Source organism: Lissotriton helveticus, chromosome 8, assembly GCF_964261635.1.
Source record: "Lissotriton helveticus chromosome 8, aLisHel1.1, whole genome shotgun sequence".
In the NCBI taxonomy this organism is placed as follows: domain Eukaryota; kingdom Metazoa; phylum Chordata; class Amphibia; order Caudata; family Salamandridae; genus Lissotriton; species Lissotriton helveticus.
Genome location: NC_136069.1, coordinates 21,516,853 through 21,541,710, shown reverse-complemented (window position 1 = coordinate 21,541,710; position 24,858 = coordinate 21,516,853). Strand labels below are relative to the sequence as shown.

The following is a 24,858-nucleotide window of genomic DNA, read 5'->3' as shown; positions in this document are numbered from 1 at the left end:
ACAGGCTCCATAGACTTCAACGCGAGAACCCGACGCACTTTGACACCTGTGCACCCGCAGTCCGTGAGTGAGGTAACAAGAGCATTTCGGTGCTCAAGGGTAGTTTAACTGTCCTAGTGTCCAGTTCCACAGTCGTTTTAGTCCTATCTAGTCAGGATTGTCCGTACTCACCTTAACTTGAACTGTACTGTCCATAGACGTTGTTACGCATCTCGCGTGTGAGTTCACACTCTGCACACGCGTCCCGTGGGCCTCCTATTACTTACCTAAGGTGAAGATAGCGTAGTCCTAGCGAACCTCCAGCCTCTGGACAGCTCCATTTCTTTTATCGACTCTCACATTCCACTTACTTAGTATATGGTTTGTCGTGCCCCTAGGGCACCATTGTAATTTTGTGCAACTTGTCGTATTTTTCTTAAGAGATTGTCATGTGCTTAGCCCTCTGACCTCATAAAGAGTTCAGAGGTGTTGTTATTAATAAATATACTGTTTATTTTCATAACAACCTGTGTGGTGTCCTTTCATCTGGTATTCAAGGGGTTATATTGTGGTAAAACAGCTGGCTTCACATGCCAAAAGAGTTTAGCCTAAGACTGCTTTGTCCATGCTACCATTAGGATAGCTGGTCTATAAGGTTGACTTACAACCAATCACCATAAGGGTTGTTTGGACTGATACAAGGTGGTCACTAGAACTAGTGAACATCATATATCAGGCCAACTTCTCACACCGGGGACCTCGATTTACGAGGAAGCCGGTGCGGAGGCGGCGCCACGGCCTGTGGTGCGAGGGACAAGTCCCGGTCCGGCAGGCCCGCGGCACGGCCCAGCGGCGCAGCTTGGCCCCCTCAGGACTCCTGCTGACGGTGGGCTCCAGGGGCGGGGCCCATCCTAGATCTACCATCCACTGCGGCGGGGCCTGGACCCGAGAGGATGAGCCCGGGGCTTGGGCTTGGTGTGTACCCCCGGCAGCGGGATCTGGCGGCTGGCCTAGCAGAGGACAGTTGGGGGGGCATATCGGCCCTTTGGAAAAGAGCCAGACAGCGGGAGACGCTCACGGGGCCACGGCCCTGGGCATTGCTGGACTGCGGGGCCGAGAGAGGTCAGCTGCTTCACCCGCGGCGGTCGGATCGGGCCCCGACAGGAGTGAGAGCGGTGTGGGGCCGGAGTGGTGTCTGCCTGGTCCTGAGCCCGGGCGCAGGAGCCCGAGGGCCTGGGTCGCTGCTGCCGCCAGGGGAACGGTGGCCAACGGCATAACATACGGCGGCTGGATCGGGCCGCGGCGGTAGACAAGGCAACGTGAGGGTGTGGACTGTGGTACAGGTCTGGTGGGAGCGCTGGAGCCCTCTAGGACATTGGCCAGCTGAACGAGACGAGGAGCACGGACCCAGACGGTGAGCCCGGGCCGGCGGGTGCCCATTCTCCGGCGGGGCGCGACCTGGGCACGTGCACGTGGCCCTAGTGGGAGTTGGGTTGCCCAGCGGGTGAGCGTGGTGGCCGGCCTCCCCCGGGGCAGGAACCTGCTCCTAGTAGACATGACGCGAGGCGCAGGTGGTGGAGGGACCACAAAGCAGGGGCCTATTGACAGGTTCACTGGGCCAGGTGGCGGTGCAGAGGCGGCCAGAAGGACTCGGGACCCGGGACCCGATAATGCAGCACTGTTCGCAGCCATAACCCAGTACAGGGATATGTTGGACGCAAAGATAGGTGCAGTGGGATCAGAGGTTACATTACTGCGCCAGGATTGGAGAAATGCTGTATCCCGCATTACTGAGGCAGAAACGCGCATATCCGGGGTAGAGGATGACGTTGCGACTCTGAAGCGGAAAATGGCCAGTTTGGAAAGCATTCAGAAAGATCGGACACTCCATGCTGAGGATGCAGAGGGGCGGGCCAGGCGGAACAACCGGCGCTTCGTTGGGCTCCCGGAAGGCTGCGAGAAGGGCAATATGGAGGGCTTCTTGACACAGTGGTTGGAGAGCTTGCTCCCCCCTGACTCCCTCTCTAGATGCTTTGTGATCGAGCAGGCGCACAGGGCCCTCATGCAAAAGCCACCGGTGGGGACTCGTCCGCGGCCAGTGATAGCCAATCCTTTGAATTACCACGATCGGGACACTAGATTGCGACAGGCCAGGGGGAAAGAACCACTACTCTTCGAAAACCATCGCATATTGATCTTTCCAGACTATACCCGGTTGGTGCAGCAGCAGCGGCAATCATTTACAGCGGCTAAGACTCGTCGGCCCGCCTCCGAGTCGTATTCCAGTCCTGCACCCATTTCTTTGATACCCCCGAGGAGGTGTTTCGATGGACTGATGAAACTGTCACAGTGAGAGTACAAACACCACCGGGGTTGGAGTCGGACTCGTCATTGCCTGGGACACAGTCGCAGGCCCCACGAGGGCAGCGGGGGAGGGGTAACTGGAAGTCTAGGTCCCGGCGGGGCTCTGCGTCTGGTGATACTTTGGTCGAGGGGAAGGGAGCTCCCGAGCATCTGGAGGAGGTTACCTGATTTATCCGTGGGATTGCCTGTAGGGCCTGGATTTGCATTGTACTTGGGCAGGGTTGTATGTTTTTGGTGTGTTATTGCCGTCACTGATTTGTCGGATAAATAGCGGGGCTGTGTAGTTACGACAATGGCTCTGGGAAACAATGTACTGTAGCGGGGCAGGGGGAGGTCTTTTTTGGGGCGGGCCAGTCCCCCTAGTTGAGGGCTGGTTGAGGGTGGTTCAGGGTGTTGGGACTGTTAGATGGGGATCCATTGGTGTGGACGGCTTCTGGTCCCATGTTGGGGGCCGAGAGTCAGCCATGCCGCGACAGGTACTTCAACATTTTTGAGGTATGGGGATGGGGGTTTTGGGGGAAGGGGAGGTTGGTTGTTCTAGGGGGGGCTTGGTTGGGGTGGGGGGTGAGTCGCACGGTTCTATGAGGACTTCAATGGTTGCTGTGCGTGCACCTACATGGCCCAGTTTGTGGATGTTTGCGCTGGATGTTCCTTGATGGTGAACCCTGAGGTTGGGGCACGTGGGCCCAGGGGCTCCATTCGTGTCCTTAGCTGGAATGTGCGGGGAATCCTCGACAAGATCAAGAGGGGGGCGGTATTGCGGCAGGCGAAGAGGGCAGGAGCTGATGTGGTGATGCTACAGGAAACCCACTTGTTAGCTACTAAAACATTATGTCTGCAGCGGTATGGCTACCACCAAGTATTTCATGCGGGTTTCACTAGGGGCTCCAGGGGGGGTGGCCATTTTGGTGCACCGCAGGGTCCCCTATGGACACTCCACTCAGTGGATAGATACACAGGGCCGCTATATCTTTGTTAAGGGTAAGGTCGGGGAGGTGCCGCTTGTGCTGGGATGTGTGTACGGCCCACCCTCTTTACAGTGGTCACTGTTGGAGAAGCTATTTGCGGTATGGGCAGATGTTCCGGACATATTGGCGGTGGTGGGGGGGGGGACTGGAATGACGTCATGGATAGCATAAGAGACCAGCACAGACCGGGGGGCTCCCACCAAATTGAGCGACATGGTTAGGAGCTTAGACTGGGTGGATACATGGAGGCACCTACACGGTAACAAGCGGGAGTACACGTTCCTGTCAGTTGTACACAAATCCTTCTCCAGGCTGGATTACATGTTTGTCCCCAGGGCAGCGATTGGCAGGGTGGAGTCAGCAGACATACTACCACGCGGACTCTCGGACCATTCCCCCACCGCCATTGACGTTGTTTAGACAGGAGACGACAGCCGTTTCGCTGGCGTCTCTCAGTTTGGCACCTGCAGATGCCGGACTACCAGAAGCATATGATTGAAGCCGTAGCTCACTTCTTGACTGAGAATGTGGGGTCAGTTGCGGATACTGGGAAGTTATGGGAGGTCATGAAACCCACATTACGGGGAGTGGACATAGCCTGGTGTGTGGCTGCCCGCAGGAAGTGTAGTGCTGCCTTAATTCAGGCCGAGGTGGAGATTGAGGTGCTGGAGCATCAGGGAATTGCAGAGGGTGAGGGCCCAGTAGTAGGGCAGTTGCTATTGGCACAACAGTCTTACGCCGCTTTGTTGCTAGATGAGGCGCGGCAGATATAGCTAGCGACGCGCAGCAGAATATATCAGTGGGGGGACAAGTCAGGGACGATGCTACACCGGCTATGCCAGGGCGTCTTCCAGTCACAAACCCTTCCGGGGATACGGGATTGTGCGGGATCCTCTGTCACGGACCCTACAGAGTTGGCCGAGGGCTTCGCAGCCTATTACGCTGATCTATACGCCCCAAAGGAATGTCTTCCTGCGGACGTGGTAGACAAGTTCCTCGCAGACTTACCGCCACGGGCGGTCCCTGATGAGGTGCGAGACCGCCTTGAGCTTCCGCTGACGGAAGAAGAGCTGGGCACTGCCCTGGGTGAACTCAACACCAGAAAAGCCCCCGGACCCAATGGCTTTCCTAGTGAATTTCATATGAAATACCATCTACAGCTTGGTGCCCACTACAGAGCGGTCGTGGAGGAGGCCAGGGAACGAGGCAGTCTCGCTCCAGATTGGAGACATGCAAGTGGTGGTATTTCACAAACCGGGCCAGCCCCCGGAACAGCATGCATCATATCGCCCGATCTCCCTGTTAAATGTGGAAGCTAAGATTCTTGCCAAGGCTTTTGCCTATCGGTTACTGCCTTATATCACGGATCTCATCCACCCCAACCAAGCGGGTTTTATGCCACAGAGGGCGACCAGACACAATATTCGGCGAGCTAATGTGGCAGTGGCGGCGGTTCGGACCGCGGGGGTGCAAGCGGCACTTTCGTTAGCCGATATGGACAGGGCGTTTGACTCCCTGAGCTGGGTCTACCTGTTCGCACTTCTGCCTCGGCTCAACCTTGGACCCCGCTTCATGTCATATCTGCGACTATTATATACAGATTTGACAGCCTCGGTTAGAGTTGCTGGGGCTATATCCTCGAGCTTCTCCATCGGGCGGGGTACCCGGCAGGGTTGCCCCCTCTCGCCAAACCTATTTGCTCTAGCTATGGAGCCGCTGGCCGCGTGGGTGCACATAGACGCGCAGATGCGAGGGTTTGAATGGGAGCAGGGGCCCTAGGATAGAATTGCTTTATACGCCGATGATGTCCTGTTCTTTCTTACGGACCTCAATAGGTCGGGTCCACGCCTCTATCGCATTCTACAGATGTTTGGAGACCTCAGGGCTGTACATGAACCCACGCAAATCCACTTTATGGGTATTGGGGAAGGGATCGAGAGTGGGGAGCTGGGCCTCAGCACTTCAGGTAGCGGTGGGGTCTATAAATATATCTGGGGGTGTTCTTGTCTGAAGTTCCAACGGTTTCGTGGGAGCGGAACATAGCACTGGTCTGGGAGCGGGTCCGGGCGGATATCAAGACATGGTCACGCATGCCCCTCACGATTTATGGTCGGTCAATCAGTTTTAAAATGGTGGCCCTTCCCAGTCTGCTCTATCAATTGCAGAATCACCCCTTTCATATCCCACCCAATTGGTTCCGGCAGGTGGACTCAGTGCTAGGGCAATTCCTCTGGGCAAGAGGTACGGTCCGAGTGGCGTTGCGCACTTGTTTTTTGTCCACTTATTGTGGTGGTCTGGCGAACTCGGACGTCCTGTCCTACTATCAAGCTTCTCGCCTTCTAGTTGAGTGGTGGTATGGGGACAGGGGGACCCAGCTTACGCACTGGAGCGCTTTCTAATGAGACTTCACACACTGCATACAATCTTATATGAGGCACGTACGCGGAGGGCACTACCGCCGGCCACGCAGGTAGTTTTTGAGATCTAGAAACAAGCTCTACGTCGAATGGGGTGATGGAGCACCCTGACAGGGGAAACTCCCCTTTGGCATAATGGACGGCTGCCTGGACTGGCGATGTTGCAGGGCTTCCGGGGATGGGATAGTATAAGGATATCAACACTGGGGGACGTATTGTCAGGAGTGACCCTTAAGTCCTTTCAGGACCTGAGTAGCGAATATGGTATGCCCCGATCCCAATTCTTTAAGTATCTTCACTTCCGCCACGCTCTTGCCCCGAGTCTGGAGGTCCTGGATTCCCTTCCCGAGTTTAGCCCCTGGAAGCAAAGGTATTCATGGGAGATTTGGAGACCAAGAAAATATCACGCATCTACCAGTCCTTGGTCATACACTGTTCCTCTTCATTACAGAAATTACGGGAATGATATCGGAACATTAGAGGAGGAGGATTGGAGAGAGGCGTTGGCCGCCCCCAGGGGTGCTGCCATTGCAATCCGCTTGCGACTCATCCAATTTAAGTACCTTCATAGGGTGTATTTCACCAGACAGTGACTGTGGCGGGCAGGACTGTCTCATATGTGGTCAGAGGTGGGGACATTTTTGCACACACTGTGGAGCTGTAGCTCTCTGGACAGGTTCTGGAAGGGGGCGTGGGATGGTATGTCTGAGGCCCTGGGGTGGGTGCTCCCCCGTACACCACAGCCGGGTCTATTGCATGTAATGGACGGGGTGGGGGTAACATTTATAAGAGACACCTATTACTGCTGGGACTCACATTGGCGTAAAGGGATGTTATGTTAAAAATATTTATACCGCGCTCGGTCTCCAGACGGTTTCATGGCACATGGATGTGGCTAGAGCATGGAAAGATGCGCAGGCCCCCTCTGTGGTAGCGTGGAAGAGAGGGCTTGACTTCTGCATGGGTATGGAGCGGCCAATTTTTATTGCCCGGGATGCCCAAGAAAGCATTATAAAATCTGGAAGCGTCGGGCCGATTATAGGGGTCTATGGCTTCAACCTCCGGTGGAACAGGACTCCTCACTGGATATTTAAGGAGGCCATGATAACGGGTGTATGCATACTGTCAGCCGAGTGTATGGTGAGCAGGAGAAGTGAGATGGATACCGTGCGGCGGGGGAGGGGGGGAACCGGGAGGGGGTGGATGGTTGGAGGGGGGATTTGGGGGGGCTGAGGGGGGTGGTTATAGCATAGTTTATGTTTTCTTGTTTATTGCAAAAAGCGGATTGCGATTTCATTGCTGTGACATATTTGACCTGCAGATACCTCTGGGAAATGTATGCAATCTGTCAATAAAATTTGTTTAAAAAAAACCTTTCATACCTCAGGTATAAAGTGTGAGTGAGTGAGGTGAAACAGTGTAACCCTCCAGGGCCTAAGATACCCCGCAATACAGTACAGTGTATAGGATACTCAGCTGGCCGTTGGTCCAATATCTTCCCACTGCGCCGTCGGCCGCATCACCAGCTGTAGTAGGGGTCATCAACCTAAGCCCTCCACCACAGGCCCTCCGCGCTCCCGATCAGGATCAGTTGCTGATTTCAAAGGCGAACGAGACTTGTCCCTCTGTGATTCATGGGCGAAAGTAGCCGCAGCATGTAACGCGGAGGCTCTGTCCTCCTGTGTGCGTTCCATTCTGCTCTGGTCCATGCCACGGTGCCATATTCCTCCATAGGTCCGTCTCCTGCTCTCCGTTGAGTTGGGCCAGACAGTTGGGAAAGTTCTAAGTCGCCTGTGTGCGTGTCCATGTCCTGACTTGTTGTATTGTCCAGAAAGAGGAAGAGATCCTCTGGGTGGTAGAAATCCCTAGAATTGCCGTCTTTGGTGATGCAGAATCTCGCCGGTTCGAAGAGGCCATACTTAATGTTTAACTGTCGGAGTCGAGCTGTCCTTGGTGAACTATCCTTGTGCATGCGCTGCTGCTAGGATTTGCCTCGTCTGATTGTGGCGTAGAAAACCAGCAATAAGCGGCTGTGGGCGTACGTCAGAGCCCTTGTGGGGCAGTTGTATGCGGTGGGCCCTTTGGATCTCCAAGGGTGGTTCTTGTAGGACACTTCAGGAGAGTGTCCTACAAGAACACAGCAGCGCTGGGGCACTCGACGGATTCCAGAAATCCAAGGAAGAGAACCTTATCCCTGTGACAGTGGTCCTCCAAGTCTACGAGCTTGCTGCAGAGGAAGAGGATTTCTTGATCCCTGTCCGACATTGCGTTCAGCCGGCACTCCACCACAGTCAGCTTCTGATCCAGTGCCTCCGCACGGGAGTGGAACCCAGCCAGGTCCGCTCGTATGGATTGGACTTCATCCTCCAGTTTAGAGTTATTAGAATCCATACCCTCCAACCTGTGACTGACTGTGGAAATCTCCTGCAGGATGCGGTCCATAGTTACCTCTGCTGCCGGGGTCATGGGGGGGGGGGGGGGGGGGGGGGGGAGGTGAACTGGGGAGCCGCTCACCGGGAGGCCATTAGTTTCGCAGCCATGGTGCACGGTTATTGCTACAGCGCCTCCATGAATAAAAGCTGCCTGGAGGTCTCGCTTCCTGGTTTTGCCGTGGACATTCGTGCCCCGGTACTTTGTGTTGTTGCACCCTCCCAGTTCAAGAGTGTGCTCCTGCACCTCTGGGAAGCGGGCTTTTGCTGGTCTCATTAGTCCATGGCCCCATGCTAGGCGCCGGGAGCCGAGACGTGTACTCCCTGGTTCTGTTCCGTGGGGTGTAGTGCTGCTAAGTGGGAGGGCAGCGCTTACCTTCCGCGCCGGAGGGCACTTGAAAACACCCAGTGGAAGACATAAAGTTGGACAGTCACCCCACCCATGGATATCCCAGGAACCTAGATACCCACACCAGGGGGATCAGGTGACGCTGTGGAATACCAGTAGCCATTCACGAGCTGCCCCATGTCGAAAGTCAAGAACTAGGGTGTTGGTGTCTGACAAGACCACCAACAAGCCTTGGCAACAGCAACAGATATGGTAAACTAAAAAGGTGCAGCATTGGGACCAGCAAGGTCCAAGGGACTCACCAAGTGCAGGAGAGTTGGAGCAGGCCCTGAGCAAGCAGAAGAGCCCACTGAAGCCAAAGAAGACCCTCAATAGGACCCACAGGCCTAAGGCACAGGAGTTGCAAGAAGACCTCGAGCAGCGCCCCAAAGATGCAGGCCCACGGTGCAGAGGACATGGTGTGGATAAAGATCTTGGTAGGAATAGATGCTGGAGGCTGGAGTTTCTTGAAGCCCGAAGATCCTTGGAGGACAGAGTCAACAAGCCTTGGTAACGGCAAGTCGTCGTGGTGCACACGGGTTCTGTTCCAGCGGTTCTGATGAGGAATACTGGGCTCCAAGTTGCTGGAGGACAGGTCAGGCCTCAAGGGAGGTGCAGAACCATCACCTCTGCTGCTGAGCCTTTCGGAGTCCGTGGGACGTCAGGAGCAGCAGACCGGTCAGCTTTGTTGCAGTGCCTGCAGCTGCAGGGGAGCAACTCCTTCACTCCAAGGGAGATTACTTCGGGTGTCCTCTATGCCCACAGGCCTGGAGAGGATCCTGGATGAAGCACAGGCACTGATGACGCAGAAGACTGTCAGGACGACGAGACCAGGAGCAGCAGGAGTCTTCCTTGGTGTAGTCTAGTTTCCTAGGCGAAGTCCAAAGTGACTAGACGGTAGAAGATTAAGTGGTTTCGGGTTTGAATCTTGTCCCACGACGAATCTGAAGAGTCACCCACAGGTAAGCCCTTAAGTACCCTAGGGAAAGAGTTGGAACGATTCAAGGATTCCTCTCAGAGGAGGAGCTGGAGAGAGGGGAGGATACTCCGATGTCCTTTGTCCAGTTTTGTGCCAGAGCGGGAGCCAATGGCTCCCTGAACTGGCTACAACTGGAGTATGCAGGGAGGGCACCAAATGTGCCCTTCAAAGCAGTCTGGTGATGCTGACAAACACCCCCCCACCACAACCCAATACACTAAGTTGTGTCTGTGAGGTGATCCCTGTGGCAGGAAACCATTTCTCCTGCTCAAGCTCAGCTTAGTGTCTGTGGTCGGCAGTATCACTAGCTTGCTGTTAGACCCTAAAAGGCTGGTACCGGGAATACAGGGGGGCACCCTAGGGCAGCCAACCCAGTACATTGGATCCTTCATCCAATAGTGGAATCGGTGTTGAGGTAGTATTCCAACAGGTTTAAAACCAACCATGACTGGTTTTGGTGCAGCCAATATATAGTTGACAACTTGGATTTGACTTGATGTCCACTATATGTATTAAATGGATGACCGCACTTACAAAGCCTGGAGAATCGACTCCGGGGTTTGTAGCGAGGCACCCTCATACGTGTAACCAAGCAGCCTGCCCTCAGGACTGAAGAGCCTGCCATAGGGGTGACTTAAAGGTTTTAAGTACAGCGATCTCAGATAAAAGGAAACTTATATCAGTTGGAAGTGGTGCTAGCACCAACTTACACATGTTGCAATGGCAGTCACAGTTTGAGTGGTCTCTCATGGGTGGCATAATACATGCTGCACCTCTGGTGTACCTATGCGCTGGGTGCCTTAACACCATATACTAGGGACTTACATGGGTACACCATGAAACCGATTGGTGACCGTGCGCGGTAGAAATAATTTTAACATAACATAACATACACCAGTAGCCAATTGGGAAGGTACCAAAGTACTTAGCAGTGTCAAATTTCGGGAGGAAGCACAGTGAATGGGGTCCTGATTGGCAGGATCCCAGCCAGACTAGTCAGAAAACAGATTAACACCAGCAACAAGTGGGGCTAACCATGAAAGTAGATCCTACTGTCCTACAACAATGTTCTTTCCTTTCAGGTTGTTTAAGGCAAGCATACACATTACTACCGTTGTATACATGTGGATAGCACTGTAGGTTCCCAAGCTATCGTGTATGACCCTGCTTTTCGGCAGGGCACACCTCATGCTTACCGTCTATGTCATGACCCCCACTAAACTGACGATGTCCTTTGGAATGGCTTGCTGGACCAGATTAAATATTCCGCAGTATTCCAGTATATCAAGCGATAATAACCAGCGGCCGTCTTCTTGCAGGATAACCACTTGCTAGGCACAAAGCTGCCCCTTCTTGGGCCGTTTCGGCTATGACAGGGTTTACCACTCCAGCTTTATGCGTGGCTCCAGAGGAGTTGCCATACTGCTGCACAAAAACCTCCCCCTGGCAGTCACGGCACAGCACACGGACACCCAGGGATTATATGTGGGTAGTGAGGGCCCCCTGGAATCAAGGTATTACAACTTTGTGTCCTGTTATGTCCTATCTCCCCTGCTGCAGCCCTCCCTGCATTCACTGCAATTCTTCCTCCTGACTCACCCTCAGGCCTTTACGGTGGTTGGTGGACATTTTAATGCAGTCCCTGATCCTGATCCGAATGCCTCAACTGCCCCATACCTAGGTAGGTGTTCCCAGTTGACCTGTTTACCCTCGTGGGCGGACTCGCTGGGCCTCTGCGATGTATTGCGCTCCTGGCATCCTACCCAGCGTGCCTATACTCACCAACCACTGGCACACGTAGCGGAATCCCGCATAGATTTGCTGTGGTTGTCGGCATCGGACCTCTTTTTGGTCCAATTTGTGCACATTCTCCTGCGGGGAATTTCCGATTATGCCCACTTTTATTGTCTAGGGAAACCCAGCCCACCATCTTACGCTTTGGTCCCAGAATTAGACCAGGACCGTACACTAGAGGAGGTGATTTTCGCGGTGTCGGGACTAAAAGCCGGGAAGACGGCTGGCCCTATGGGTATCCGATTGAATATGTCAAACGCTTCTGTGACATCCTATTTCCCAATCTTCTGAATTTCTATACAGCTGCACTGCAGCAGAGGTCCTTAACACCTAACTTAGAACCAAAATTGTGGTCTTGCCTAAGGAGGGTCTCTCTAGATACCAGCGTTCAAATTATTGCCCGATTTCCCGAATTAACGTTTATATCAAGTTCTAAGCGAAAGAGCTAGCAACACGGTTGGCCCTGGCGTTACCGTATTTTATCCATTCACATCAATGTGGATACATGCCGGGTCGCAGCATGCGTAATTTGTTAGGAGGGTTCATCCAGGCCTATCCGGGGCTCAGGACCTTGACAGCACCCTGGCCCTCTCGTTTTTTGATTTCATCCATGCTTTTGATACAGTGTCATGGGATATTATAGATAGGGTCCTTCAGCGGAACAGGATAGGAGAAGGGTTCTGCCGAATGATCCATCTTCTCTACCATGCCCAATCTCTTGGGTCATTGTAAATGGGGTCCTGTCTTCTGCGTTTCCAATAGAAGGTGGCACGCACCAGGGGTGTCCGCTATCCCCACTGCTCTTCACCCTGGTGATAGAGCCCTTGGCACAACTTATACGCTGCATCTGCCCACTACATTACCTTCTTGTACGTGTGTGTCCCTTACCTGCTGGAGGGTGGCTCTTCGGCTAATTGGCTGGGACCGCTGTCTTATGGAGAAGGCCCCCTTATGGCAGGGAACTTGGCTTAAGCAACTCGAGATCCTGGGGGGATTTGTCCCCTGGGACCGTATTGGGATTTCATATTTGGAGGATGTCTACAGGGGAGGAAGCACTGTGGCCTTCCAGGACTTGAAGGCTAGATACACCCTGTCCAATTTGCAGTTCTTCCATTACCTCCAATTGTGCCATGCTCTGCAGGCCCAGGATATCACATAAGACTCGCTACCTCAGTTCAGTCCACTGGAAGCGAAGGTTTTCTTTGGGCGTTTGGTTAAGGGGCAACCTCTGTGATCTATCCCTCGCTGGTAATCCATGCCCCTGATGGCCTTGAGCGGAATCAGCAGAGGTGGGGGGTCTGGAGGGGGAACTAGATGAAGAGGAGTGGAGGGAGGCCTGCACGGCGCATGAGAGTTGGCAATTTTGTCGCAGCTGCGTATGCTGCAATTCAATTACTTGCATGTGACGTATCTAACTCCACAGCGCTTGCAGCACTTCCTCCCCATTGATCAGGCAATATGCGCACATTGCGTACTTCCAGCAGCAGATTTCTTCCATGTGGTCTGGGAGTGTCCCGCGCTGAGGCCCTTTTGGGAGAGGTTGGGTTGAGTGCTCTCTTCCGACCTGGGCTGCACCCTGGAACTTACACCCTGTGTTGTGCTGTTAGGATTGATGGAGGAGATTAGTGGCCCCAGGGCTGAGTGAACCTTTTTAGGGGTGCCCTGTTTCTTCGCCAAACTGGACGTAGCCCGTGCTTGGAAGCAGCAAAAGCCACTGACTATCAGAAGCTGGCGCAAGGGGATAGATGGGTGCGCGCACCAAGAGATACTGATGTTTGAGGCTAGTGGTTGCCCCCACAAGCATAGCTGAATATGGGGGAAATGGTTTAGCTACTATTGTTTATCGATTTGACCTTGTAATGTTATGTAATACGAATGTCTGGGCTTGCTGTACTAATGTACATGTACATCGAACTTTCGTACACTGTGGTGATGTGTCTTGCCGCAAAACCTTCAATAAAGTTGGTTATATAAAAAAAAAAGCATTATGGGACAGTTTTAAACAGTTGTTGGTTAAGTTTGTTCCCTGTGAATAGCGACAGGACACACTTTTTGAGTAGCTGTGAGCTGTATAAATCCTGTTTCATTCATTTTTCACATACATTTAATTTTCTACTCTTGTGTTATCTTGAAATTCAGTTTTGACAGTGAACCTGAAAAACTCAACTTTCACACCAGTTCTTCTTACCTGTGTCAAGGAGATCAGGGTTCTCCCTCTCGTCTGTTTTCAGAGGATTACACAGAAACTGGGTTTTCTGTGCGCTGATGGAGAATACGTCTAATGGGGAAATTGCTTCAGATAAAAAAAGAAATAAAAAAGAAGTATTTCAATTGAAATAAGATATCATTGGAATACGAGATTAAGTTGATGTGAGAACTGTTTTGAAAGTGAAGAAACACTGATTTTATGAAACATTACACCTTCATTCTGAATATAAGACGCTGCGCAATCTTAGTTTGACAATTCTATTCATCAATGTCTTGCCTGTTGCATTTCCTCTTCAGCGCGGTTTCCACTGCAGAAGGCATACAGATGTGTCTTGCCTGTTACATTCCCTCTTTAAAGGTTCTGTGAAATCTTCACTGCAGAAGCCATAAACAGGTTGGGGCAGATGGAACCAAAAGGAGGGTGCTGTAATGCGGAACGCTTGGACACCACTGCACAAGTCAAGAGTGGAAATGAGTGAACCGCATCCCCCTACACATTTTACAGCTTTACAGCTACCGCTTGAGGGGATGGCACGTGTCACCTTCATTGAGAACAGAGTTGTGGGAGTATCCAATGAACCACCACAAAAACTCATCAGTAACAATAATCAAAGGCTGCTGTCACAGAATCACATACACTTGCAACGTGGCCTCGCGAGATTTGTGTAGCACCTTATGTCTCAGTGAACGACAGAGGAAGGGACGATGTTTGGAGCTCAGAACTGCACTGGGACATTATCATAGGTAGTCCTCGGGAGCCTTGTTGTCTCTTCATAGGTGTAGTAAAGGAACGCCAGGTAGTGTCAAACACTTCAACCCTATCGCAGACAATTACTGGGAGTTTTTCCATTGCATAAATCGACCACACCTTCCCCCACTACATATTAAGCGAAGGGACCTGCGGTTGTTTCCACATCTGGGCATGAGGCCCATAGGGGTTGTCATGTTCCTTGGAGGGGATGAGATATCAAACATAACGATACAGCCAGGATATCCCCTTACATCGAATATTATTGGTATATTTGGTCCTACTGAGGTTTACTCCTCTGTGATGCTCAACAAGCAGGATTCCTTCCCACCCAGTGTAGCACCTGCGCAACTCTACAGGGGTCTCATCGGGTCAATGCATTTTTCTTAATGTGTTTCTGCTCCGTCCTCAGGTATCCGTCGTTATAGAAGTCTTTCAAGGCAGGTGAATGTCCCTGGTCCCAAAGAAAGGGACCCGGGTCTGATCTGCCTGTTGGAGAGTCTGGCTGATTGGCCAGGGGGTTCAAGCGGAATGGGTAGGCTGGGGATGCATGTTTTCATCATACAATTCTGCAGTGAATCAGCAACTTGCCAGTCAGTAGTAAGGGAAGGGGGGGTGAGCCTACCCAGGCCGAGGTTGAAAGCCACAGAAGTTCTCTGGGGGGGGGGGGGGACTGGCAAGAAAGCCTGTTCCATCAACACCCAAGGTTTGCCTTCAGGATCATGGTTCCAGTTTAGGGAAGTACGTATCTGGCCACCAGAACGTACACTGCAATGTCTGGGAAAACCAGACCCCCTCTCAGTCGTGGGCTGGGGTAAGTAAGACTTTGCCATCCTTGGGGATTTGCCCTCCCAACCGAAATGAAGCATTTTGCTATGGATAAGATATTGGGTTGGTTTTTGGATTTGAAGATGTATAAGTCAGGGCATGAAATTCATTTTGAGGCTATTTAGTCGACCCAGGCAAAATAATTATAGCTTGCCAAAGCGGTAGAGATCCTTGAACAAGGTTGTGAGCAATGAAGGGATATTACTGTTGTAAAGGGCGCTCATTTAAGCAAGGAGGCGAATTCCCAGACTTGGGATAAAAGACTCCGCCAATGTAAAACTCCCTTGTTAAACGGGATCGCCAAAGATATTCAGAGGCTCCGACAGCCCCAGACCCTGGGACTTAGTGTAATTGATTTTAAAGCATGCTACCCGGTCAAAGTGGTCTAACTACTTCAGTAATGCCGGAATGGTTGCGGCAGGCTCAGTTATGAAAAATAGTATGTCATCGGTAAGGAGGGATAGTTTGTGCTCTCTACCCTCCACCACCACATTGTGTACCGAAGTACTGTACTGAATCTTAGCTACCAATGGTTCTATGACCAAGGCGAAGACATCAAGGGCCAGTGGGCAGCCCTGCCTCGTACCCTTTGTCAAAGGAATGTCGGGTGTGAGTGCATCATTAATTTAAAGCTTGGCGGATGGTTTTTGTAGTTGGCGCGGATAAAGGCCTTCATTTTTGGGCCCAGGCATGCCTAGTCTAAGACCCTCAACAGGTATGCCCAGTCCCCTCTATAAAAAGCCTTCTCAGCATCCAGGGAGAGAAGGGCCATTGGTTGTCAGCGACGCTCAGCCGTCTCCAAGAGTGCCACCGCCAGCCTCATGTTTTCATTTTCTTGCATATGGCGAATGAAGCACGATTGCGGAGTAGCAATCAGGGTAGGTCAAATAGGATGGAGCCGGAACACAAGAATAGACGTAAAAATGCTGATATCACACTTCAACAGCGCAATTGGACTGTAAGATGAGCAAAGTGCTGAGAGCTTGTTAAGCTTCAAAAGAAGGGTAAAGTGTCAGCCTAGAATGGCATGTATCACCACCCGGGCACCAGAATGGAGCTGAAAACCTTTGCAAGGGGTAGAGAAACATGGCTTGTAAAAGGTAGCAGGGAACCCATCGGGACCCGGGGCCTTTCGGGATGGAAGACTGGTAATAGCTGACCGGGCCTCCTCTGGTGTGATGTCCTCCTCGAGCAAGCTCAATTCAGCTACCATGTCCGGGGTCATGAAGTCACTCAGAAATTCGTCCTGAAGTTGCCGGTCCGTCTAGGGCTTGAGCTCGAAATGAGTCTCCTCCGCCATCTTTTAGTCCAATTGGCCCTCCCCATCCCTATTCTCCCAGATAGGATTGTGTGCCACTAGCACCCGCAGCTTATGGGCCAGGATCCTGTCAGCTTTGTCACCTCGCTCATAGTAAGTTTGGTTGACATACAGTAAGTTCTTGGCTGTTTGTTTCATCAGTACCTGTTCAGGTTCCCCTCAAAGCCTGCGGAGCTCCTACAGAGACCTGTGGAAGCCTCCCTTCTTGTGCAGCACCTCAGCCTGTGATGTCTGAACTTCAAGTTCTTGATTGCGAAGTTTAGCCGCACGATCGAACACTGCTGTGCGAGAGATGAACTCCCCTTGGAAAACCGTTATAGCCACATCCCAAGGGGTTACAGGGGACACTTAGCCAGCATCATTTGCTGCAAAGTCGTTTTCTATTGTGTCTTTGATGTGGTCGTGCAGCGTCGGGTCCTGAAGCACCACCTCGTTCACTACCCATGGCATTGAGACTGGTCTCTGCAAGTCTGCGGGCCCTACCATCATCAGCATGGTCGGTTAAGACTTTGAAATCAATTTTGGAATCCGGTAGCCTGGGTATCAGAGACTGCAATACCAGGAGGTAGTCCAAGCGTGAGTAGGTTTTGTGAACACTGGAATAGAACGTACAGTCCTGGTCTCGGCATAATGATGGCGCCAAACGCCCACTATCGTGAGGTCCAGTAATCCCTGCACCAGGCCACGGGGGCAAGGATTGCCATATCTGGGGTGGGATTGATCCACCTTCAGGTCTACGGATATTAAGGTCGCCCTGCCCCCCTGTCCTCCTCCCCCCCAGGATATCACCAACTGCGAAGTGGGAAATTCTCAGAAACAGATCAATATAAAACTCTCCCCTGCTTTCGTTAGGCCATAAATAGAATAGTCATCCGAGTAGGGCCTAGAGTGCCTCGGATTCTCACCTGGGGTCCCTCCCGGTCTCTGTATGTACCGTCTAGCTTTAAAGATAGGTCTCTACAGAGGAGGATTACCACACCTCGAGACCTGCAGGCATATGAAGAGTAGAATGGTGTTGGATACCAATATGAATGGAGGCTACCTGGAGAAGATGGGTTTCTTGGAGTAACGCCACTTACATCTCCTTTTGCTTGAGCCAATGCAACAAGGCCTGCCACTTAATAAGGGAGTTTAAACCCTGGATATTAAATGACACTATGTGTAGAGTGGCCATGATGAATCATGTGGGGTACCACTGCCTGTGTGCAAGATAGGAACAAGGTAATATGCGACATTTGAGTCTAATGAGTGTGTCAACAAGGGCCTGGGGGACAGAACAATAACTGAAGACAGTATATGACCTGAAAAACCTGAAAAACAACTATAATGGATTGCCAGGCCTCGGCTGAGACTCGGGTCATGATTTTAGTAAGATGACAGAACCCTACCATCCTTTTACTTTCGTAGTACTGTTAATCATATTTATCCTCTACTGTCTAACGACAGTTGTTGCAGCACATCTATTTTACACCAGAATAACATCTGTTCAATAAATCATTACTGAGAACACCGAGCTTGTTTTATTCAGTGGGTCGCTCTGAGAGAAACTAAGTAAGCATGAGTGACTGAGCGAAAGGTAGTACATTGTTTCCACTGTCCTGAGGGATCATGGTTGTTCTGAGGTTGCCAGAAACTATTCTCTCCTTGGTAAGAGGAGATTATAGTGGCACTGTGAGCTAGCTGATACAGAAAGGCTAACATGCCCGGTGGGGGTTATCAGAGTTCGTCTGACACCAATCCTACAGTGTATGTTTTCTAAACGTGCAGATCCTGTATATTTTCTTTAGGAACTACACGACACCGGGAAAGTGTTTGGGCAGCGACATCCTGGAAAAGGGAATGGTACCCCTGGCAGCTTGCATGATTTTCTCCTTAGCATGGAAATCGTGGACCCAGGTGAGAGCATCAGGAGAAAGATTATTTTGCTGTTTAACAGCTGAGTACCCATGTGCGTGTGGTCGAAGAGGACCGGCTGGTTGAAGCATGTGGGCGAAGAAAGCCTGGACGCAAGCTTCTAGTTCTGTGGGGTAGGGGGTATTGTGGATGCAATACCCCAGATCCGTATATAGCTCCTCCTGGAAGGATTTTCGATTTTCAAGATCATTGAGCGATCGCTGGAGCGCTAACTGGTCTTGTTCCAATTTTTCAATGCGTGCTCTACGATCCAATGTTATACTGAACATGGTCTGCTACCGTTGATTCCACTTGTCCTAGGTGGGAATCCGTTTGGCGCAGGGACTGGTCGAGTTCCACAAGGCCCAAATGAAGTGCTTTGTAGTAAATATACAGTTGTAATACAGTTTGGATTTTTAATAGTATATGCACTTGGTTTTGACTTGCAGTATGATTTCAGAGAAATGCAATACTTTGTGAATACAGTACATCAGGCGGGCAACTAGAGCCAAATTTCGGGGGGGGGCCTGGAAAATATTTCAGGGGGGGAGGGGGCTAATTCTTCCAACCATGGGCAGAGTGGCTGTAAGAAAGGGTGAACACACAACGAAAACCTCATTTACAAGTAAATGGTCTTTTAAAGACCTGCTAAGTACTCGGTGCGGCTGCAATTTGATGCTTGCCAGCCCGCGAAGCTGTCTCGGCCCGGGCTGACACACACGACGGGGAGGGCTGAAGCCCCGTGAGCCCAATGGGTGTTGCGTGCCTGCAGTACATAGACTTGAATATACTTTTCAATAAAATTACAGGTAAGTTACTTGGGAGATTACTTTTCTTACTCAGAGTAGTATTCCTGGATACTACTCTGGGACATTATAATCGTTTTTGTGAGTGCAATTTTAAAGAATTTCTTTAGGTTTTCAAACTCCACACGTAGAAACTTTTCCAAGAAAAAGAGTCAATGTTATCCTATGGAGGAAAATCATGTTATTGGTTTAACAGTAAGTATTTGGTAGTGGGAGTTGAGGTTCTGGGAGTTGACTCAGGGGCCCCCAGGGTCAAGGATGTACTCTTGTTACACCCTCAGCGGCACTAGGGCGGTCAGGTGCAGAGTGCTGTGGCCCAATGTTATCCGATGGGGGATAGGGGGCCTCCAGTTGATGGCTGCCGATGAGCAGGACACTGGGTTGTGGGAGCAAAGCTACTGGACATAAGCTCAGGGCAAATGGGGGTTGAGTCCAGCACAAACGTTGCACCCTCAGCGGCACTGGGGCGGCCGGGTGCAAAGTGTGGTTTTGGCGTCGGAAGCCCTGTAGCCCTAGTGCCGCTGAGGATGTAGCTTTCAATGGGGAGTCTCCGGTTTGCAAAAAGCACTGCAGGCTTGGGGACAAAGGTCTTCTGGGTGCGACCACCACAAGTTGGGGGTTGGTTAGGCACCATCAGATTGGCCAGTCCAAAGCCGTGGGGCGTCGGCTGCAGGGGTGCCTTTTGGGGTCGGATCTTCTTACCAGCTCCTGGTTGCGGTTGGGGGGCTTTCTGGATTTAGGCTGCAGTCGTCGGCTGGAGGCTAGAGGCAGGTTAGGGGTTGCAGGATCTCAGGTCAGGATCACTGGGGTGACCTCCTAGGCTTATGTCGCGTTATCATGCGGACGTGAGGATACACATCGAGCTCACAGCTATTCTACCGCTTTACAACGAACTGCACACCTGTAGATTTTCTCCGTTACTGCGTACCTACAGGGGACCGTCTATACATTGCGTGGATTTCGACCACTTTACATCTACAACTTGCTAATTTTGAATGTTCATGTTGGAACTGTCCCTCTGTATGAGAAACATAGCTTCGACTTTTTAATTCTTGCATTGAAGATTATCGGACAGTGCTCACCACTTATATGATATAGGTCCAAAACCAGACCTTTTATACTTAGATTAATGAGCGAGGCCACGATTCACCACATGATCCGTTCATTCAGCCTTGAAAAAGTCATGGTACGGATTGGATGTACCGACGAAACACGTGTTGGCTGCTCTTGTTGACTCTTTTTTATGAAGCCTTGTGAATAAATGGAGAAATTAACATATATGGACTATAATTGATTTTGTACCTTATCTGGAAAATAAGTCTTACAGATATTCTCAATTGGACCTTATTTATTTGTTTGTCTTAACTTTTTGTGATCATATATCACTTGTTTTACATTTGCTTAGGATTGTGTTCTCCTTGACCCTATTGTGCCTGACCTCCTAGTGGTGTTTGCCCACTCGAGCTCAGGCCGTGGACGGGAGTCTATGGGGTTGAAGGCAGGCAGGTCCTCCGGGGGAGGCTGCTGGCTGCAGGACACATCGGGATTTCGCAGGAGCAGGATCGAGGTGGAGACAGGCGGGTAGGGCTGGGGCCAAGTCAGTGGGCGTCTTCCCCTTGTTAGATGCTGCACAGCTGTTTTGTCCTTCTTCTTGTAGTTTCTTCTTGTCTGAGGAAGTAAGGTTCAGGGGTGCCCCTAAATACTAGATTTAGGGGTGTAACAGTAAGATAAGAGGTAGGGACCAATGGGTCCCTTCCCTGGGGTGGGTACACTCCCTATTATGCCACCCTCCAGTGGGAGGGGACCTGAGCTTGCCCCTGGTTGGCTGAGTCCCCCCATTTGCAAGATGGTGGGGACTGAGAGTTGTGCTTCACCTCGCCTCCCCACCTGAGGGGTGGAGTTGGCAGAGGTGGGCACACCTCTCTTCCTCACTTGTTTTTTCCGCCGGTTCTCCCGCCCAAAGTGGGGGTCAGAACCTGTGGGGAATAGCTGCTGAGAGCAACAAGTGACCTGGGGAAGCTCACAAAGGCGGCAAGCCTTTGAAGCTTCCCCTTCGTGAACCCTGCCCATCCTGGGGGAAGAGACTTGGCACCTCGTCCCTGGATGTGCATTGTTTCAGGCCCCAGAGATCAGCAGGCTCTCGACCCAGCGGGCCAGAAACATGTCTGGTGGTGGCAGCTGCAAGCAGCCACTCAGCCTGGACACTAGTGGTAGGTTAATTTTCAGGGGGCATCTCTAAGATGCCCTCTGTGCGCATTTTCCAATAAATCCCACACTGGCATCAGTCAGAGTTTAATGTGCTGAGAAGTTTGATACCAATCTTCTCAGTTTTCAGTGTAGCCATTATGGTGCTGTGGAGTTCGTAGTGACAAATTCATAGCACCATATACTCTTAATGGCAGCACTGCACAATGTCTAAGAATGGACTTAGACACTGTAGGGGTTCAGGGCTCATGCACCTGTACCCTCACCACTGATATAAAGCACCCAGCTAGCGGGGTGACTGACCCATGCCAGGGCAGTGGGTTGTCGGCATGGCACACAGCGATGCCTGCCATGTCGACTCTTCACTTTGTTCTGCACCACAACAAGCAGCCTGCAAAGGCAGTGTGTGTGTGTGTGTGTGTGTGTGTGTGTGTGTGTGTAAGTAAAGGTACAGGGCCTCTAAGAGTGGCACAATAAGTGCTGCAGCCCTTAGAGGTCTTCCCTGGTCATAGTGCCCTGGGTACCTGTGGTACCATTTACCAGGGGCTGACCTGTGGCCAGAGAGGCCAATTGGCTTAGTTTTGGGAAAGGAACACAGGCCCTGGGAACCTCACTCACTTTCTGAAGTCACTTATTGCAGTCATCTCATGTCCTTCTCAACGGAGGAGTAAAAAGCTGAACAACATCTCCATGCTCTGCTGCAATCTAACTAAAAACAAACATTTGCAGTGCAATAGGTCTCCCATTTGCGAGAGTTAGAGCTACTGGCTTTGTAATGTAACAATGTCTTTTATGAATGTATTTTGTTTGGAGTAGAGTGGAGTATGTGGTGTGTATTTTGACAACAATGTACTTCCTTCACACACCAAATCCTGCCCAGAATCAGAATTGCAACTGGAATATGTTACCATTGCTCTGTGCGCTCTGGAGAGAGACCAAGGATTGTATATGCATGTATTCATAACAACTGACAGGCACTGAAAACTCACTGCTTTCATAAACTACAGAGCGCTCAATCGTGGCCCGTTATGTACACATGGGGACAACTCAGTTCAAAGTATGCACTATAGAAGAGTAATATGCTATACAAAAAATGCAGATGCACAACATAGTGCAAGTAACTAACACTCATGAAATGAAAGATTAAGTAAAACGTGAAATACAAACCGGAATTAAATTGCTGACATGGATTGCCTTAATATTTTTAACAATCATTCAAAAATTGATCAGTAATTTTACTTGTACTGTTATGGACATGAATCTAGGGCCCAACAGGCACCGTTTGGATGTCCGGATTTAATTACTACCAGATCTGAGACCGGGAGTGACCAGAAACACTTAAAAGTCCTGAGGACTGTAATAAATTATACATATTCATCAAATATATTCAGCTTATAAAAGTATTACCAAATTACAAAAACAGCAAAGGTGCGGTGTGCTTAAAATCACTCTTAATCCAACGTTTATCAAAATTAAGTCATAACACTTTGTCTTCCAGCCTGTACCTTCCCAAGTTGTCATTACTGGGAGCCACGGACTCGAAAACAAACACTCAAACTGCTAGGGCACTACTGACAATATGCATGGGGGTCTTCTCACAGGCTGCAGGATAGAGTCTTGTTAAACGCTGTTCTGGTGGAGGGACTTGTCACAAAATGCAGGTGATCATCATAAAAAGCAGGGGAAACACAAAGAGAATGCCGGAGGCTCCTTAAAGGTTGGAGAAGGGTGGCCGGCAAAGACAGACAAGCGACAAAGCGACTTTAGGGAAAGAGGCTTCCCAAGAATGCCATGGGGCTCTTTAAAGTAAAGGTACCAGATGAAGCCATGTCATCAAGTCCACAATATTCAATACTACAGCTCAGAGCTGTGATCAGATTGGTTCAATTTATGTGAACCCAGGCTACAACTACCAGAATGCACTTCATTGTAATGACCAGGACCGTAACACAACGCCTCCGCAGGTAGGAGTCACTTGATAACCTTATAGTTGCTCGCAGACGACACCAAAAGGGGATTCTACACCACAGAGTGTAGTGGACTAATGGCAGAGTGTGGTGGTCGATTTATTAGAGATGGTGGGGAGCCTGACGACTGCAAGAGCAATACCCAGATGCTGCAACGCACTACTCTTCAGAGGCTGAGAAGACATTCTCAGACTGTAGGGATAATTAACTGCGCACAAACTCATGGTGGAGGGATCCACACAAATTGCAGGGACTCTGGCAGACTACATTAGAGCTCACGGACAGTGAAGGTATGTGCGGGCTCCCAGGGCACAGTAAGGTTTGAGATTGCTCTGCCCCACAGAGGACATCCTCACAGATTATTGCTGGGCTTCCTCACACCTTGCAGGTAAAGGAAATCTGACAGTCTCCGAAAGACAAGTCATCAGTATTCCAATGAAGGTGTCACCTCAAAGAACACCCCCATGCCTACAGCGTGGCACCTCTTAAAAAAGCTTAAGCGTCTGCCACAACATGCTCCACCATGGTTGCCGCCATCTTGTTTGCCTCTCAGGCAATCCAAAGCTGCTGTACTGTTAAGTGAGACCTGATTCCAAACTGGTTACAAAAGAATTACGCACATCGGTGCTAAAGACATAGAAGAGTCTGACACTTTATGAAGGAGAACACGCCGAGGTATATTATGATTAATAATAAACCTTCATGGAGTGTGTGAAAGCACTAAGTGCTACAGGGAAAAGAAACGTTCAAATCTCATTTTATATTTTATTGTAAATGAATTCATATAGTGGTTACTTTTCCTGGCGATGCATTGAGGCGCTTTACAACAGGCAACTTGTGGAGCCACCTGGCTCAATTTGAGGGTGAAAAGTTAGGGCTATTCAGAGAGGAGTTGTTCCAAAAACATTTTCAATATTGTAAGACAGTGTTTCTTAACATTTAGATACTATGCGGCTTAGTGCGGCACATTTTGATAGGGTATAATGTAGGGTGACCAGATTCTCAAAAGAAAAAACGGGCGCCCCGCGAGTACTGTGTGGGGGCAACCATTGTTAAAGTTAAAGCACACATGACGCACAGCAAATACAAATAGTCGTATCCGTCGCCGACGATGTCGTTTTCAACGACTAGGTCGGTGAAATGCACTCAGATGGTAATTTTTGTGTTGACGGAGGTCCAGATGAAAACGCCGTTGATGATATAAGCTTTCTAGTGAGTGTAATCTTCATTTATGGTTCTGAAAATAGTTTATGTTATGGTGTTTCTCCTCAGTAGGAAATTAATGATTTCCTTTTAGTGAGGTATCAGCATCCTCTGGTCAAGACTTTTTAGAAGCCTGTTTCTTGGAAATTTCAGGAGATTCATGATTTCCTGAGAAGCCTGTGAGATAGAGCTCTTCTTATCCTCAGAGACGACTTGAGATGTATTTTTCAGTCTCTGAAACCAAATCAACAACATATCCTCTCTGTCCTTAAGGGTTTTGGTTGAAAAAGTCCTACAAATCTTATGTTGAGGGTAGCGACAAAAGATGCAGTTCTTATGGGGATCCTCAGCATGCAGTCTCTTC

General features: G+C 50.5%; 1 protein-coding gene across 1 annotated transcript in view; it reads right to left on the bottom strand.

The window, feature by feature from the left end:
* The window catches only part of LOC144772240 (uncharacterized), a 119,171-nt gene that overhangs the window by 77,979 nt on the left and 16,334 nt on the right, over positions 1–24,858 (bottom strand). Inside the window, exon 4 of the mRNA XM_078656409.1 lies at positions 13,507–13,611. Coding sequence (XP_078512535.1) covers positions 13,507–13,611 — 105 coding nt within the window. The remainder of the gene's footprint in view (positions 1–13,506; positions 13,612–24,858) is intronic.